We start from the raw sequence: 14,882 nt of genomic DNA, 5'->3' as shown, positions 1-14,882 counted from the left end.
AGGGGTCTGGATCCCACTCTGTAGATGAGGGGTTTGGAGACCCTGAGGACACTCTGCATCTCTCTGTGTACCGTCAGAAGCAGCTCCTGCTTCTCTGTTTTGCCTGAAAGTGTGGTATGCAGAGTGAGAGGGGCCCGTACATCACCACACGGCCTCAACAGTGCTCTCCGGAGGCCCTGTGGGGAGTGTGATCAGTCATTTGGTTGGATGGATAAACAGACTGTTTTTCTGATTGGAAGGCAGGGCTGCTTCTAGGCTAATTTTCCTCTCACATGATTCCTATGAGAATGTAAAAGTGGCTTTGATTTCAGTGACTTTAAACAGACTTTTGAATCATTCTCTGCTGTGCTCCCTCTCTTCTTGCTTCTTCAGAGAAATGACCAAAAGTTTCTTCAATGCCCAATTTGGAAGCTTGTTCCGCACAGACCAGAACCCGACCTACTTCCTGAGGCGCCTGTCGCGGTTTGCTGACATCTACATGGCGTCTCTGAGCTGCCTGCTGAACTACGACGTCAGCCACACATTCTACCCCAGGAGGACTCCGCTGCAGCACGAACTCCCCGCGTGGTCCGACGCGCCCCCCACCTGCAGACTGCCCCTCCTGCAGGAGGCCCAGGCCAAGTAACCCGGTGCTCACCTGTGGACAAAGCCAGAAGCAGCCCTGGCCCCGGATTGGGCGGACACCACAGGGTTGACTGTGTGTGGATATGAGGGTTTTGATATTTATTTCGTACTTTCTGGGGGTTACCCCCAGGTTGTTAAGACAGAAGCCAGCAGTACACCTGTCCCGCCATCTGCACACATCGGGTTGAAAGGCAAGCTTCGCATGGAAACTCTGTGATCAGTCTTGTTGACCGAGGTACTGTGAGTGGTGACGGTTTTTCAGGGACCGGGGAGACTTCTTGATGCTATCTTCGTATCCCAGCAGGTGAAGTTTTGAAACTATTCCTGACTCTTCCCTGGAAAACATACTGAACATTCACAGGCCGGGCACTGGGAACAGGGCAGGGTGGGGGCACGGTGGAGTGCAGCGATGAGCTGCTCACGGAGAGCTGATACTCAGTGAGCTCTGCAGGACGTAATCCTTCAGGAAGTAGCAGAAGCGATCCCCAAACAGCAGCCAATTCCCAGCCATCTGGTACCAGGGCTTTGGTGCTCTGGTGTGTCACGTGAGAGAAAAGAGAAAGGTCAAGAGGAGGTGCAAGTCCTCAGCCCTGGATGTCCTCAGTATCCGCTTCCTGTGTCCTGCCCCGTGCAGGGGAAGGATAGATGGTGCCGCAGGGGGTGGGCGGGTCCTCCCTTTCCCCAGAGGAGGAGAGGAGAGCTCTGGTTCCCTTTCCAGCTGGCAGAGCAGACTATGTAGAATGATGCTGAGTTAAACAAGCTGGTCTTCGCCCATGCTTGGTGGTGGGTCCCCTGAAAATGCGACCCGAGCATTGTGCTCATTGGACAACAGAAAAAAAAAATCCTTGTAATGAAATGCCATGTCATGACCCTCACTAGGTTGTGTTGGCATCTGGCTAAAACGTAGGCATGACCAGAAACCTTTCTGGAGGGCAACAGACGTGTGCCTGCCTCACTCAGGAGTTACCAGGGAGAAGAGGGCTTCCTCTCAGCAGGGGAGGAGGGAGGCAGCCCTCACTGCTTAGCCACCTCACCCCTGGCTCCCTTTGGCTTTCTTTCCTGCCACTTTTATGTGGCTATTCTGGGAGCCTGGGCGGGGGGGGGGGGGGAGGGGGGGTTGCTTTAGGTGTCTGCATTTAAGGCGGGAGAGGTTAAAGGGCATTCCAATGAAGAGAAGGGTTAGTAATGACTTAGCTAACAGTATTGCTCATGTCTTTCTAAGAACAATGCAGGTGACACCGTATATCCTTAAACCTAATGTGTGGCAGGCACAGGAAGGGGCCTTGTGAAGAGTACTTGCTAATTCAGTGTCTTTATTGTAATCAGTGTATCAAAATGCTAGCATCCCAAAGGCTGCCTGCCAGAGACAGAAACAGCAAGTTCTGCAGCATGCTCTGTAACGCCGCTTGTGATAATGGGGCTTTACTTGTAGTACCTCCTCGTGCTTAACTATGATAGTGAAGGTGACCCTTTAGACCAGGGGTAGTCAGCCTTTTTACACCTACTGCCCACTTTTGTATCTCTGTTAGTAGTAAAATTTTCTAACCGCCCATTGGTTCCACAGTAGTGGTGACTTATAAAGTAGGGAAGTAACTTTACTTTATAAAATTTATAAAGCAGAGTTACAGCAAGTTAAAGCATATAATAATAATTATTACCAAGTACTTTATGTCGGATTTTTGCTAAGTTTGGCAGAATAAATCTTTATAAAACAGCTTACTCTAGTTAAATCTATCTTTTTATTTATACCTTGGTTGCTCCGCTAGAGCCCACCATGAAAGCTGGAACACCCACTAGTGGGCGGTAGAGACCAGGTTGACTACCACTGACTTAGACCCGGTAGCCCAATCACTTAGACCCCTTTTTTTCCTGCTAAATTTTATTATAAGCACAGTGGTCCGTTCCTTTTCTGGAATGGGGTAGGCCTTTTGTTTACTGTTTGTTAGCTCCTGGTGTCTTAAGCATCAGAGTTCATTGAAATCTGGCATTTAAGGAGTGCTATGTCACTCGGTGTCGGGTCCTCAAAGGACACACTGGTGCTTTTGGCTTTCGTTGTGGAGAAGCTGAGTGAGGAAGTGGTTATTATTATTTTTAATTTCTTAGTTTTTATCAAATCAGATAGTCATTGGATTGCTCCTTGGTGCCAGTTACAGTATGTTTTGTTTACTCAAGAATGAAGTAGACCATTTTTAAAACCTGCTTTCATGGGTATCTGGGTTGCGTGAGCCAGCCCTCGGAGGAGAAATGCATTTTCTGGGTATGATTAATGAATCGCACCGTTTATCATCAATGAGTCTCCAGCCTCTGGGCCGTGGGACACGGCAGTATTGGGATCTGCCCCATGGCAGAAGCCTGGCCTCTGTCTCAGCAGGGCTCCCAAGCGTGTGTCCAGCCCACGGCCGACGCGTGCCGGGCCAGCAGCACGGGTCAGGACAGCGCGTCCTCGTGAAGGACAGAGGCGTCCCCCGGGGTCTGCGCTCAGCCACTCTCAGGACTCAGCTGGGAGTGGGCACACCGCACGGGCATTTTGTTCTCTCTAGCGTTCTCTGGTGCCCACGCTGGCGAACGTTGGTACAAGGGAAGTGAGTCTCTTTTCCACCCTTCAAAATAACAATTTCGGAAGTAAACAGAGTACAATTAGTTTGCACATTAAGAAAAAAACATTTTCCATTTTTAGTATTGAAATTCGTAGTCCAGGGCCAACCCATGCCAGCCGATGGAAGGCGCGTGGCACCCGCGCAGGTCGCCTGGGAAGGGACCTGAGCAATTGGTTTTCCAGAGCTGCTTCTGTAGAGAAACCTGGCTTTTAAGGTATTTTAGGAGTCTGGCTTAGAGCTCCCACTTTCCTCCTAGCATAGCCGCCCCTGGCCATTAATGCCAAGTAACATAAACCACCTGTTACTGATTCGGGGGCGTCTCAGGCTAAATTGCTAGTTGCTTTGGCTGCATGGGCCCTCTTCATTATTGCAAAGGGGAAATGAAAAGTTGTCTTTCCTCCTTGCTAATTTAGCTTTGGATAATATAAGTGGCTTTCCTCCCTCTTCCTCTAGAAGACCTTTGAAGCAGTTGAGAGCTGCTTCAGAGTGCTGGAACTGAAATCTACTGTGTGAATGCTCATTTGCTGCCAAAAAGCCATTTGGGGACCCTTGTCTAGAATGCTGTAAAACTAAATTTGGCTAGAGACGGGGCTCTTTGATTGCTCTATTCAACTGCAAGGGAGCCTATGTTTTGCCCTCTTATTAGTTTCCTCTTGTGCCAATTCTCTCTTTTATTTGCCTTAACATTTGGGACCTTGGCTCCAAGGTCAGCTAACCTTCAACACCCTAATGGGTTAAGGAAAGAGGGTGAAATTTCTTTAATTTCAGCAAAGGTTTCCTGTTAAGGGTCAGAGAGTATTTTTGGCTCTGCAGACCACTTTCTGTTGCTGCTGCTCTGGGGAAGGACACAGCTCTGTTTGATTACAGTCTGATTTATAAAAACGGGCTGCAGGCTACACTGGCTCTCAGGTGGTCGTTTGCCGCAACCCGATAGTGGGTGCAGATAGTAGGAAGGAGTTCTGTAGGTAAGTGTACCGTATCTCCCTGGACTCTCTAGGCACATTTACTTACGGGGCCAGTGGTGAGACACTGTGTCTAGCACAGGGCATTGTCCCGTGTAATTGAGCTGTCAGGCTCAGGCACCAGTTGAATATACCTCTCATTGTAGTTACTTGTGACCATGCTTGCCCTGGGTGATGGGCTCGGCTGCCCAGATAACCTTTTAGGACTGAAGGATGTAGTCCTGGGGGCGGTCAGCCCTCTCTGGGACTTTCCCCGGCTGGAAAGCCTGCCTCGGATGAGGTTGCACCCCCTTTCTGAGCAGCTCTCTTCTCTTCCCCTCCCTTCCCTTTCCAGGTGTGGATCCCAGAACACACCCCATAAACTTCCTGCACGTGACTCTCCATCTCGTGTCTGCTTTCTGGGGACCCACCCCGTGCCTGCGCTTCTGCACTTTGCTGGCCCTGCAGGCTTGACCACTGTCTTAGGAAACTGTTCTCTAGTTGTTTAGTAGAATGACACATTGTGCCTCTGTGGGAGCAGGCACCGTAAATGCAGACTAGGTAGACCTACTATTTATTCTGAATGTGAATTTGCTATTTATTGGAAATGTTGATTTTGTTACATGTTAATTTGTTGCTAAATAAAATAACCGTGTCATCCAGTTGATTGTAAGTCATTGATTTTTGTGTGCTTAAGGTAGTGGCGAAGTCATAACAAATTCTAATAAAACCACAACCAAAAAGTACGCCTATGAAAGGGGTGGGAGATTGAGGGTTCCTGTCTCACCACCCTCGTGCCATCGTGGCCAGCAAAGCACACTGCTTGCTTTTGGAGCTTGGAGACTGTCATGAAGCCGCAGATGGAAAGATGGTGTGAGCTTAGCTGTAGGTGGGCAGCAGGGAACCCACTTGGAATTTTTTTCCCTCAGATAATTCCCTCCTTGAGAAACAGGGAAAAGGTGGTGATCAACATGTTTGTCTGCCATCAGATTACCTGGAAAGCTGGGAATTGGATGCAGTGATTTAAGGGAAGAAAATAATACTGAATTAGGGATGAGTGTTATGATCAAATCACTACTGGGTTTTGGATAAATTTCAATATTTTGAAGAGCTTTTTTTAAAATAAGTGTTTAAGCATATGTGTGCCCATGTGTGTGTGTGTTTGTATTTAAACACTTTGATATACTTGACCTCTCGTGCTGGGACCTTTGTGTCATTCACTTTTCCCACGGAGAGCCTGCTGTGGTTCCTTCCCGTCACTTGCCCTTTGGTACCTGTGATGGCGGTATTGGTGGACCCACTAGCACATCTGTCCCTCACTTTCTGGGGAGCGATGTCCTGGAAACGTGGCATTTTTCCCACCATGGCATGTCGTCCTAGAAGAGATGGTAAGGTGTTCCTTTGCCTGAAACTGGGACTTCTTCCCTTTCCTGGAGTTGTGACAAGCTTACAAGACACTGTGGGGCTTCCAGAACTTCGGAGTTGGCTCAGCTAAAAGCCTGATGATGGGGGACAAAGTAATGTGGGCTCTGAGGGCAACAAAGAGGAATCTGAGATCTGCTTAGCCCAGCCTGTCGCTTCTCTGTCCCCACAGAGACACCGTGCTCAGCCCAGTACTGCCCCCCTAGCGACGTTTGGACATGTTGGAGGTGGGTTGCAGGGTGTTCGGTTGTCTCGGTCATGGGGGTCTCTCCTGGCATCGTGAGGGCAGGAGCCTGGTGTCGTGGACATTCTGCAGTGCACGGAGAGTCCTGTGTATCACCGCTAAGATTCCAGAACGTTTTCATCACCAAACAGGAAACGACACCTCTTAGCAGTTAATTCCATGCTTCCCTTCCCCAGTCACCGGTAACCACTAATTACTCTACTTTCTGTTTCTGAATTTGCCTATTCTGAAAATTTCATCTACTTGGAATTACGCAATATGTGGTCTTTTGCGTCTGGCTTCTTTCACTTAGCATAATATGTTCAAGGTTCCTCCATGTCGCTGTGTGTTTCAGTACTTAGCTCCCTTTTAGGGTGGAATGACATTCCGTTATAGGATATCCAGTACCACAATTTGGTCATCCAGTCATCTGCTGATGGGCATTGGGGTTGCTTCCGTTTTTTTGGCTATTATGAATAATGCTCCTCTGAATATGTGTAGATACACATATAAGTTTTTATGTGGACATGTTTTCATTTCTCTTGGGTAAATGCTTTGGAGTGATGTTTCTGGATCAAGTGGTAACTTTGTGTTTAACTTTTGGAGGAACTGCTAACCTTTTCCACAGTGGCTGCACCACTTTACAATCCCACCGGCAACGTATGAGGGCTCCAATTTATCCACATCCTAGTCAGCACTTGTTATTGTCTGCCTGTCTGATTACAGCCATCCTAGTGGTTGGGAAGTGATGTCTCATGTGGTTATCATGTCTTCTTAATACATACGCAAACAAAGCAGAATTAAGAAATCAGTCATAAGGCGGATGCTTGCGCCCAAAAGACCCTATTTAGGTCAAACAAGTGAATTTTATCTTCCAAGCTTGACCCCTTCTGCGGCAAACAGTATTTTTGTTTCTCAAAACGCTAGATTTGTTCCACTAAATTTATTGCTGTTTCATAAATGTTTATGGGGCACATTCCATGTGCCAGACACTGTGCTCAGAGCTGAGAGACAAGACAGAGTTGGCGAGCCCCTGCCTTCGGGAGCTCGCCGCCTGACGGGGAAAGAAGTCAGGGTCACAGTTACCACTGAGTTGGGTAGAATGTAGTGAGTGCCATCAGAAGGTACACAGGAAGGACAGCGACAGGTCAGAGGAGGGAGCAGTCCCCCTGAGTTGGTGGCTAATTTCACATGGCCCCTCACCCACAGAAATAAAAGAATCCCCCAAATCAACCAAAGAGATGAAGTACGTCTTGAGTGCTTCACGCTTCCTACAGTTAGAGGACCCGATGTTCCGCCCAGGGAGCCGGGGCTGAGGCTGCACAGTTGACAGAGGAGCTGGTGCAGGGGCCCGGATGGCTGTGGGTGAGGGCTGGCGGCCCAGGTCTGGGCCCTACAGCGCTCCCAGGGGGTCACTGCTCTCCAGCAGCTGGTCTTCAGAGTCCTGGAAAAGAGAGGCCAGTGAAACCCACGGGCAGGGCCCAGGACCTCCCACTTGTTGAACTGTTCCAGGTTGAGCATTTCCTCTTTTTAAAAAAAAAAAAAATTTCAATGTTTATTTTATTGATTTTAGAGAGAGAGGAAAGGAGAGAGAGAGACAGACACAACAGGAACATTGATCTGTTCCTATATGTGCTCTGACTGGGGATCGAACTGACAACTTCTGTGCTTCATTCAGCATGATGCTCTGGCCAACCAAGCCATCCAGTCAGGGCCAGGTTGTGCATTTCTTTTTTTTTTTTTTAATTATTTTTTATTTATTTATTTATTTTAGAGGGACAGAGGAGAGTCAGAGGGATAGAGAGGGACCGACAGGAACAGAGAGAGATGAGAAGCATCAATCATCAGTTTTTTGTTGCGAAACCATAGTTGTTCATTGATTGCTTTCTCATATGTGCCTTGACCGCGGGCCTTCAGCAGACTGAGTAACCCCCCACTCGAGCCTGTGACCTTGGGTCCAAGCTGGTGAGCTTTTTTGCTCAAGCCAGATGAGCCCATGCTCAAGCTGGTTATCCTGGGGTCTCAAACCTGGGTCCTTCCGCATCCCAGTCCGACACTCTATCCACTGCGCCACTGCCTGGTCAGGCGGTTGTGCATTTCTTTTGGCCATTGGTCAGAGGCCTAGATGGGGTTCAGGACATGCTACTCCAAACTATGGCACCTTGGCGTATTAAATTTCTTAAATGGGAGGAATAAAAAAAAAAAGCCAGCAGAAGCAGGAAGGTCACTCTGAACTCTTCCACTCCCTCCTCCATCTTCTCTGAAACAGGTCATAGAACTCCCATGGGAAGGTCCCCTCCTTGTACTGGGAGGAAAGATGACGATCTTAGCACCAGAGATGAGAAATTTGGGGCCAGGAAATCAGGACAAACAAACCTTGTTGAAGTGACTGAATCTTCCCAGTTACTTCTTCACCTAAGGACCCCCCCCAAACCTCTTTGTCTTGTCAGTTCTTCACAGATATATCGTTTCTCTGTCTAAAAGGCAGACACTCTTCCTGCTCTGGTCACTGCTTCGGGTCTTCATTCTCTTGTGAAGCCTCTCATTTTACATGCAGACATTCAGTACAATTTGTATGCTTTTTCTCTGTGAATCTCTTTGTCAGTTCACTTTTCAGACCCAGCCAGGAATCCTAAGAGGGTTGAAGGAAAACTTTTTCCTCCCTTGAAGCCTAAAGTACAGTGTGGCACTGAAGGCCCCTGTTCTGGGGACAGTCACTGCTGTTGGAAACTCCTGTGCCCGGGACAGATCACCTAAACTCTGCTGTAGTTTCCTCATCTATCAAGAATGCTAATAGGTGTGAGGATTAAATTAGATACTACATTAAGGAAGGTATATGCACCCCACAAAGAGTGACTATTCATATTGATTACTATAAAACTCCCTTTAGGTTGAACGTTCATCTTGAGCCAGGGGTGGCCCTTGAGCATCTGGGAGTCCATCAGAAGCCATGCTCCGGGGTCAGCCACCCCAAGCTTTTCACTGTCTTTAGCTCTCATCAGCACCCAGACCTTGTTAACCGGCATAATGGATGTGTTCAAGCTGTCTGGGTTCGCTACACACATTCTATAGGCACTCCCCCCCACCCCCCCAATATTAAAGGCATGAGATTCTAGCATGTCACTTTTGGGGATGGCACTGTTGGCTTAGGATTCCTGTTACTGGAACGTTTTTGTCACCTGGTCTGAGTACAAACTCTAGCTGGTCCTGCACCTAGGATACTCCCTCACCTGCCTCAGGTGAATATCTTGTGCACAGTGCTGAGAAAGCATGGAGCACACTGAACAGGGTGGGCCACTTTTTCTCCTCTGCTTTTCAAATGAGGTTGATTTCAACATAATGCTTGCAGAAATAAAATATTAATAAATGCAATCTAGCCAAACTTACCCTTGCAATTTGGAATAGAAACACTTACACAGGTTTGATTAAAAAACAAAATAGGATTTATGATCTGGCTACTTTTCAGGCTGTTGCAATGATAGTACACCTGCTACCAGAGGCACTCAGAAAAACCACAAGGGATTTGTTGGGTTCACTGCAGAAAAGTAACATCTATCGTACTATCCAAGCTTACAATGATGCAATGAAATATTTTGTGTTGTTTCAGTGCAACTTACAAAAACTCAACAGCCATAATACAGTGTGGGAACGGACAGCATATGTCCACACAAGAGACAATGCTTCTAGCTCTCTGGCTTTGGTTACTATTGCAGGAAGGTGCTAGACCCACACAAGCTAAGATCCACATGTTTTCCCTGGACCCAAGTAATGCCATCTGCTTAGTCTGCTGAGGTACAAAAAGGCGTTCAGCACAATGGCTGTCAGTTTTTATCTTTATATAAAAGGAAGTATTACATTTTATCCCCAGCTTCTCAGTCCAGACGTGGTAATACAGGTGGGGTGTACCTTCCACACTGAGTGTGAATGGGGTCCCCTGCCACAGGGTCCCCCTGGGTTGAGGTCAGTAGAGGCCCCATCTAAGCTCAAGGATCACCCAGAAATGAGCGCCCCCCTCTCAGAAAACCAGGGCAGAGCACACACCCCTTGATGTAAAAGAGCTCGTCAAGGGAACAAAGCCCCCAAAGCGAGCAGCAGCTCTGAGAACGGGCAGAACCATCTTGAACCAACAAGCTCAACACAAGCTTAAAGTAGAACCAGAGGAAACACCTTTTTAAGCAGCGGTTCTCAACCTGTGGGTCGCGACCCCAGCGGGGTCGCCTAAAGCCATCGGAAAATACATAATGCATATCAGGTATTTACATTCCAAATCATAACTGTGGCAAAATTACAGTTATGAAGTAGCCACCAAAATTATTTTTTGGTGTATTGCGGGGTCACAGCATTAGAAAGATTGAGAACCACTGTTTTAAAGAAAGGCTCCATGTCTTATTTTGTAGCAGCCATCTCATAAATGTGGCAGAATTTAGCCCATTTCTTCTTGTGACGTGTCACCTGATGATGAGCTTGGCGTGGGGAACCTCTGGCTCTCCCCTACCTCTCATTGCCGGGGCTTCTATCACTCACCCGAAAGAACCCAGGGGCACTGACAACCACACGGCTACCCTCCACTTGCAAGGGCGGCTTGTAGGCTTGTTTGTCTGAAGCTGCCCACTGAGGTTTGCTGAAAGACGTCGTTCCCCGGTGCCCCAGGGGACCTGTTCCTGGGTGAGAGATGCAGACTCACCGTGAGGGGGTCGTAGGAAGGTTCTGGGGGAGCCGAGGTCGCGCTCTCGTACAGGGGGTTGGCGATGTTCTCAGGCGGCTGCTTGCCAAGAGCTGTGACATCAATGTCCTCTTCAGACTGCTCGGTAGACAGGCACCAGGGCTGAGAGCCGGGAGTCCCCAGGGCAGGAGCATCTCATCCCAATGGGCCGGTAAAGCAGACCCCGCCCCTACCTCTACCTGGGGACCTTTTTCTTTTAAATGGTACTTGAACATGCACCAATCTTAAGTGTTCAGCTCCATCACCTCTTAAAATGTCCACCCAGGAGTGACCACCACCCAAATCCACACACAGGGCATCTCCATCTCCCCCCTTCTCAGGAAATACTCTCCACCCCCCCCCCCCCCCCCCCCTGCATTACACGGTCCCACCCAGCATAACTGCTGTTCTGACTTCCATCATCCTGGAGTGTTTTTGCCTGTTTTTAAACTTAATTTCAAAGGATTTGTGCAGCGTGTACACTTATGCTAAAAGTCATGTTTCTGAGCTTTGCCCTGGAGCTTCTACACGGGCTTGTCTGGAGGAGGCAGCTGTGGAGGAGAGGACAGGCCAGGAGGGTGCCCAGCTGCTGTGTCACCCCACGGTCAGCCAAGACCGCTGACTGTGGGCTCAACAGTTCAAACAGGGTGAAACGTGTTTTACTGGCTGCGGCGAGAGGCCCCACTGTGCAGGTCCCGACCCTGTCCCCCACCTCCCACTGAGCCTCGAGGCCCACGCTAGTCAGGGTGGGCACCTGTCTCGTGAGCCCTCCAGGGCGAGCGCACCTCCTGGGCCCTGGTGCATTGACTTCTGAGTATAGAGGCGAAGGGTCTGTGCTGTTGGCGGCCCATCACCCTCCTCACCAAACCCTGTCTCAGCCTGGAAGAGGGGCTCTCTGCTGCCATGCTGCTCTTAGGAGCAGAGGCCCCACCCCCGAGGCAGGAATTACGTGCATGCACCCAGCAGCTGGTGGCCTCCAGGAAGCAGCCAGCCAGCTGATGTGGCCCGGGGCCAGGCTGGGCTGCAGAGAGAATCCTCAACACCAGGTTCCCATTTCTCTCATTCTTACCTCAAAATGCTGGAAGCCAATTGTTCTTCTGTTTAGTCGGAAGTAAGAATATGCAGCTAAAGCGATGGCACCAATGACCAGGATGATGGCAAAGAAAATCCCTGTTCCCAAGCCAGTGTGGACTGAAGTCTGAACACAGAAAGGGGAGGGATAGGTACTGAAATCGGGTGACTTTCCCGAAGAGGGGTGTTTTCTGGAGCCAATCCCGTTCTTGCCGGCCTGGCCATCTTGGAGCAAGTTGGGATAAAGTTAATGATAAAATGGTTAACATGTACCTGCCCTTAACTACTGCCAGAGTTTGTTCTATGCCCCTTACATGAAATAATCCATTTAAATGTGGCCTGGAGAGATAGGGACAATATCAATATTGTTTCCATTTTTACATGAGGTAACCAAAGCACAGAGAGGTTAAGCTTTTGCCTGATATCACACAGCCAGTGAGTGGTGGAGCTGGGCTTTGAGGCCAGCTTGACTTTGGAACTTGTGCACTCACCTCCTGTGCTGTGGAACTTCCAGCATCGCTGTGCTCACCCTTCCCTCATACTTTTAAACAAAGTTAGGATACGAACAACACCAACCACCCAACTCTTACATAGCATGTACCGTGTGGCAGGGACTGTCCTAGTTATTTTATATTAACTCAGTCCTCCCAAGAGCTCGGGGAGGAAGGCATTATGACCCCAATTGTGTAGGTAAGCAAAATGGGGCTCAGAGATGTTCTGGGACCTGTTCGAGGTCACACAGCTCTTAAGTGGAGGGGCTCAGGATTTCTCACTCCCCTTCCAGTGGTTTCTCTGTTGGCCCACCCTGTCCCTTTCATTTACAAGCATTAATGGTGACAGGTGTTGTTTTGCTAATGCACAGGAGTGGGGGCAACATGAACCAGGGCCAGGCATCTCCGAGGCCAGCTCACATGCTGGGGGGAGGCTCCTCCAGTCTCCAGGGGAGGGGTGTTTAGAGCTTCCAGCAAGTTTGTCTCTTGGAGATTGGACATTGGGCTCCTCCTGGCTCCTCTTCAGGAAGCCTGGATACTCACCACTGGGGCAGGAGGTGCTTTTAAAGGCCTGGAAATGATATGAATGATCCCATTGGAGGCAAAGATGTCCCACTGCAGAATGGCTCTTCCGTCAACAAACCTGGTCTCCTAGGGAAATGAGGAGAGGGCCGATGGAGATCGGTGGTCACCTGGCTCTTTCTCCCCATATGGTGGCCCTTCCATGGAAGCAAGTTGTTCTTTTTGCCTAGGGTCTCAGAGCTTGCGTTTCAGGCCTATCTCCAATAGGCAGCACAGGACGCTGCTCACCATCTGGACAGCCCAGAACACATGAGTTGCCCTCGTGCAAACAACTGATCTGAGAGCTTCAGAGAAGCTAAGGGGTCATCTGTCCAGTCTACTTGTCCAATAGGTGAGGGTTCAGGAGGAAAATGGTTTGTCCAAGGTCACCCATGCCTCTGGCCCCAGATCCATTGCTGTGAACATCACACCACACTGTAGAAAAACATTTTTAAGTGATCTAATCCCTTGCTGATCAAAATGTGACCCACTGGCTTGTGGGTGCACTGGAGACACAGACCTGAGGCCCCACACTCCTCCTGCTGAATGACAACCTGCATTTTAACAGGTTGCAGCTGACTTAAGTGCCTGTTAAATTGTGATAAGCACTGGTCTAAAATGCTGATCTTATTAATAGAAATCTTTTATTAGGTAAAAATTAGAAAGTAATACTTAACATTTGCTATATGCCAGACACTGTTCTCACACATCACAATCCTTGACTCACTGAATTCCCACAAAAGCCTATGATTGATATCATGGTTGTCATGGTCATCATTACCACCACCACCACCACCACCACCACCACCTTGTCTAATATTATAACCATCACCGCCACCATCATCATCATCAAAATAACCATCACCAGCCTGACCTGTGGTGGCGCAGTGGATAAGGCATCGGCCTGGAATGCTGTGGTCACCAGTTCAAGGCCCGGGGCTTGCCCGGTCAAGGCACATGTGGGAAGCAACTACTATGAGTTGGTGCTTCCTACTCCTCCCCCACCCCCTTTCTCTCCTCTCTCTAATAAGTCAATAAATGAAATCTTAAAAATATTAACCATCTCCATCACCATTAATATCACCACCACTATTATCATCAACATCAGTACCATCACCTCAACACTATCACCATGATCACCATTGACAAAATAATACCACTATCGTCACTGTCACCATCAACATCAACACATCCCATCATTGTCCCCATTTTTCAGGTGAGGAGGTTGGGACACAGAGGAAGTTAGATGGCTTGTCTAAGTTCCTATATCTAGCAAGTGGCAGAAGTAGTTTCATAGCAGGGTCATTTGACTTCAAGACTCACAGGTTAACATCTGGGACAGGCTGACACTGACAGAGACAAAGGTGATGAATCAGACAGCTTTAAAGTGGTTTCATTCATAGTTCCTCAGTATTGGCTACTGAGGCTGGGAGTCACTAATGGCTTATTTCCTAAGAGGCAATGGCATCCTAACAGTGTGGTGTGCAGCTAGTCCTACCCCATGCTGCAGGTTTAGAGTATCCTTTCACATTCGAATAGTTGCTATCTATTAAGCACCTACTGTATGCCAGGAGCTTTGCATGCATTATCTCCAGTTCTAGTGAGCCCAGGAGGCTTTCCGTACCAGTTGGCGCGGGTCCTGGCCGGAGGTGATGAGCAGCTGGCTTCCCAGCCGAGTTCGCAGTGTGGTACCGTTGACAAGGTCATTGTAAAAAAAGATGCTGATGTTGGAGAAGTGCTGCTCAATGTCCCGCCCAGACAGCGTCTGCGGGGGAGGGAGAAGCATGGGAGTTGTCTCTACAGGCCAAGCAATATTTTTTCTTTTTGATGATAGGATGACACAGGAAAAATATCATCACTTCTCATGGCCTTGGCTTTTCTGCCTTGTGGCCTCGTGTGGTCATCAGGAAAGGTCAAGTTTTTCTCAGGCTTTTGGTTGTCTGGGCTCAGCCAGAGGTTCCCTTCTAGCTGGGATGTGGCATTGAGAGTCATCCTTATGATCTAGGCAGAGCTTCCCAGTGGTGTCCTGGGAATAGTGGGTCTTGAGTGGGTAATGAGTGGGCAGAGAAGATGCTCCACTCAGCCCTGGGGGTGGGTGGGAGGGGCCTGGGGCCCTCAGGACCTGCAGGACACCCATTGGCGGGAGGGCTGAGTGAACAGGGCCACCCCTCTGTGCCCTGGCGTGCTGAGGCGTGGTGCGGTGGGCTGGCTGCACCGTGGCTCTGGTTCCTCAGCCCTCCCTGTATCCTT

General features: G+C 49.0%; 2 protein-coding genes across 2 annotated transcripts in view; one reads left to right on the top strand and one right to left on the bottom strand.

Moving 5' to 3' along the window:
- Positions 1 to 4,526, top strand: part of NT5DC3 (5'-nucleotidase domain containing 3) — a 60,115-nt gene extending 55,589 nt beyond the window's left edge. The window contains exon 14 of the mRNA XM_066263076.1: positions 373 to 4,526. Within this exon, the coding sequence (XP_066119173.1) occupies positions 373 to 625 (253 nt within the window). The 3' untranslated portion in view covers positions 626 to 4,526. The remainder of the gene's footprint in view (positions 1 to 372) is intronic.
- Positions 4,527 to 5,559: 1,033 nt separating this feature from the next.
- Positions 5,560 to 14,882, bottom strand: part of STAB2 (stabilin 2) — a 165,526-nt gene continuing 156,203 nt past the window's right edge. The window contains exons 65-69 of the mRNA XM_066263061.1: positions 14,257 to 14,397; positions 12,615 to 12,722; positions 11,579 to 11,707; positions 10,492 to 10,608; positions 5,560 to 7,251 (exon numbers count right to left, since the gene is read on the bottom strand). Of these exons, the coding sequence (XP_066119158.1) occupies positions 7,201 to 7,251; positions 10,492 to 10,608; positions 11,579 to 11,707; positions 12,615 to 12,722; positions 14,257 to 14,397 (546 nt within the window). The 3' untranslated portion in view covers positions 5,560 to 7,200. The remainder of the gene's footprint in view (positions 7,252 to 10,491; positions 10,609 to 11,578; positions 11,708 to 12,614; positions 12,723 to 14,256; positions 14,398 to 14,882) is intronic.

The sequence above is a fragment of the Saccopteryx bilineata genome, chromosome 1, assembly GCF_036850765.1.
Source record: "Saccopteryx bilineata isolate mSacBil1 chromosome 1, mSacBil1_pri_phased_curated, whole genome shotgun sequence".
NCBI lineage: Eukaryota > Metazoa > Chordata > Mammalia > Chiroptera > Emballonuridae > Saccopteryx > Saccopteryx bilineata.
The sequence above is the reverse complement of the archived record's forward strand: the minus strand, read 5'-3'. Positions and strand labels throughout refer to the sequence as shown.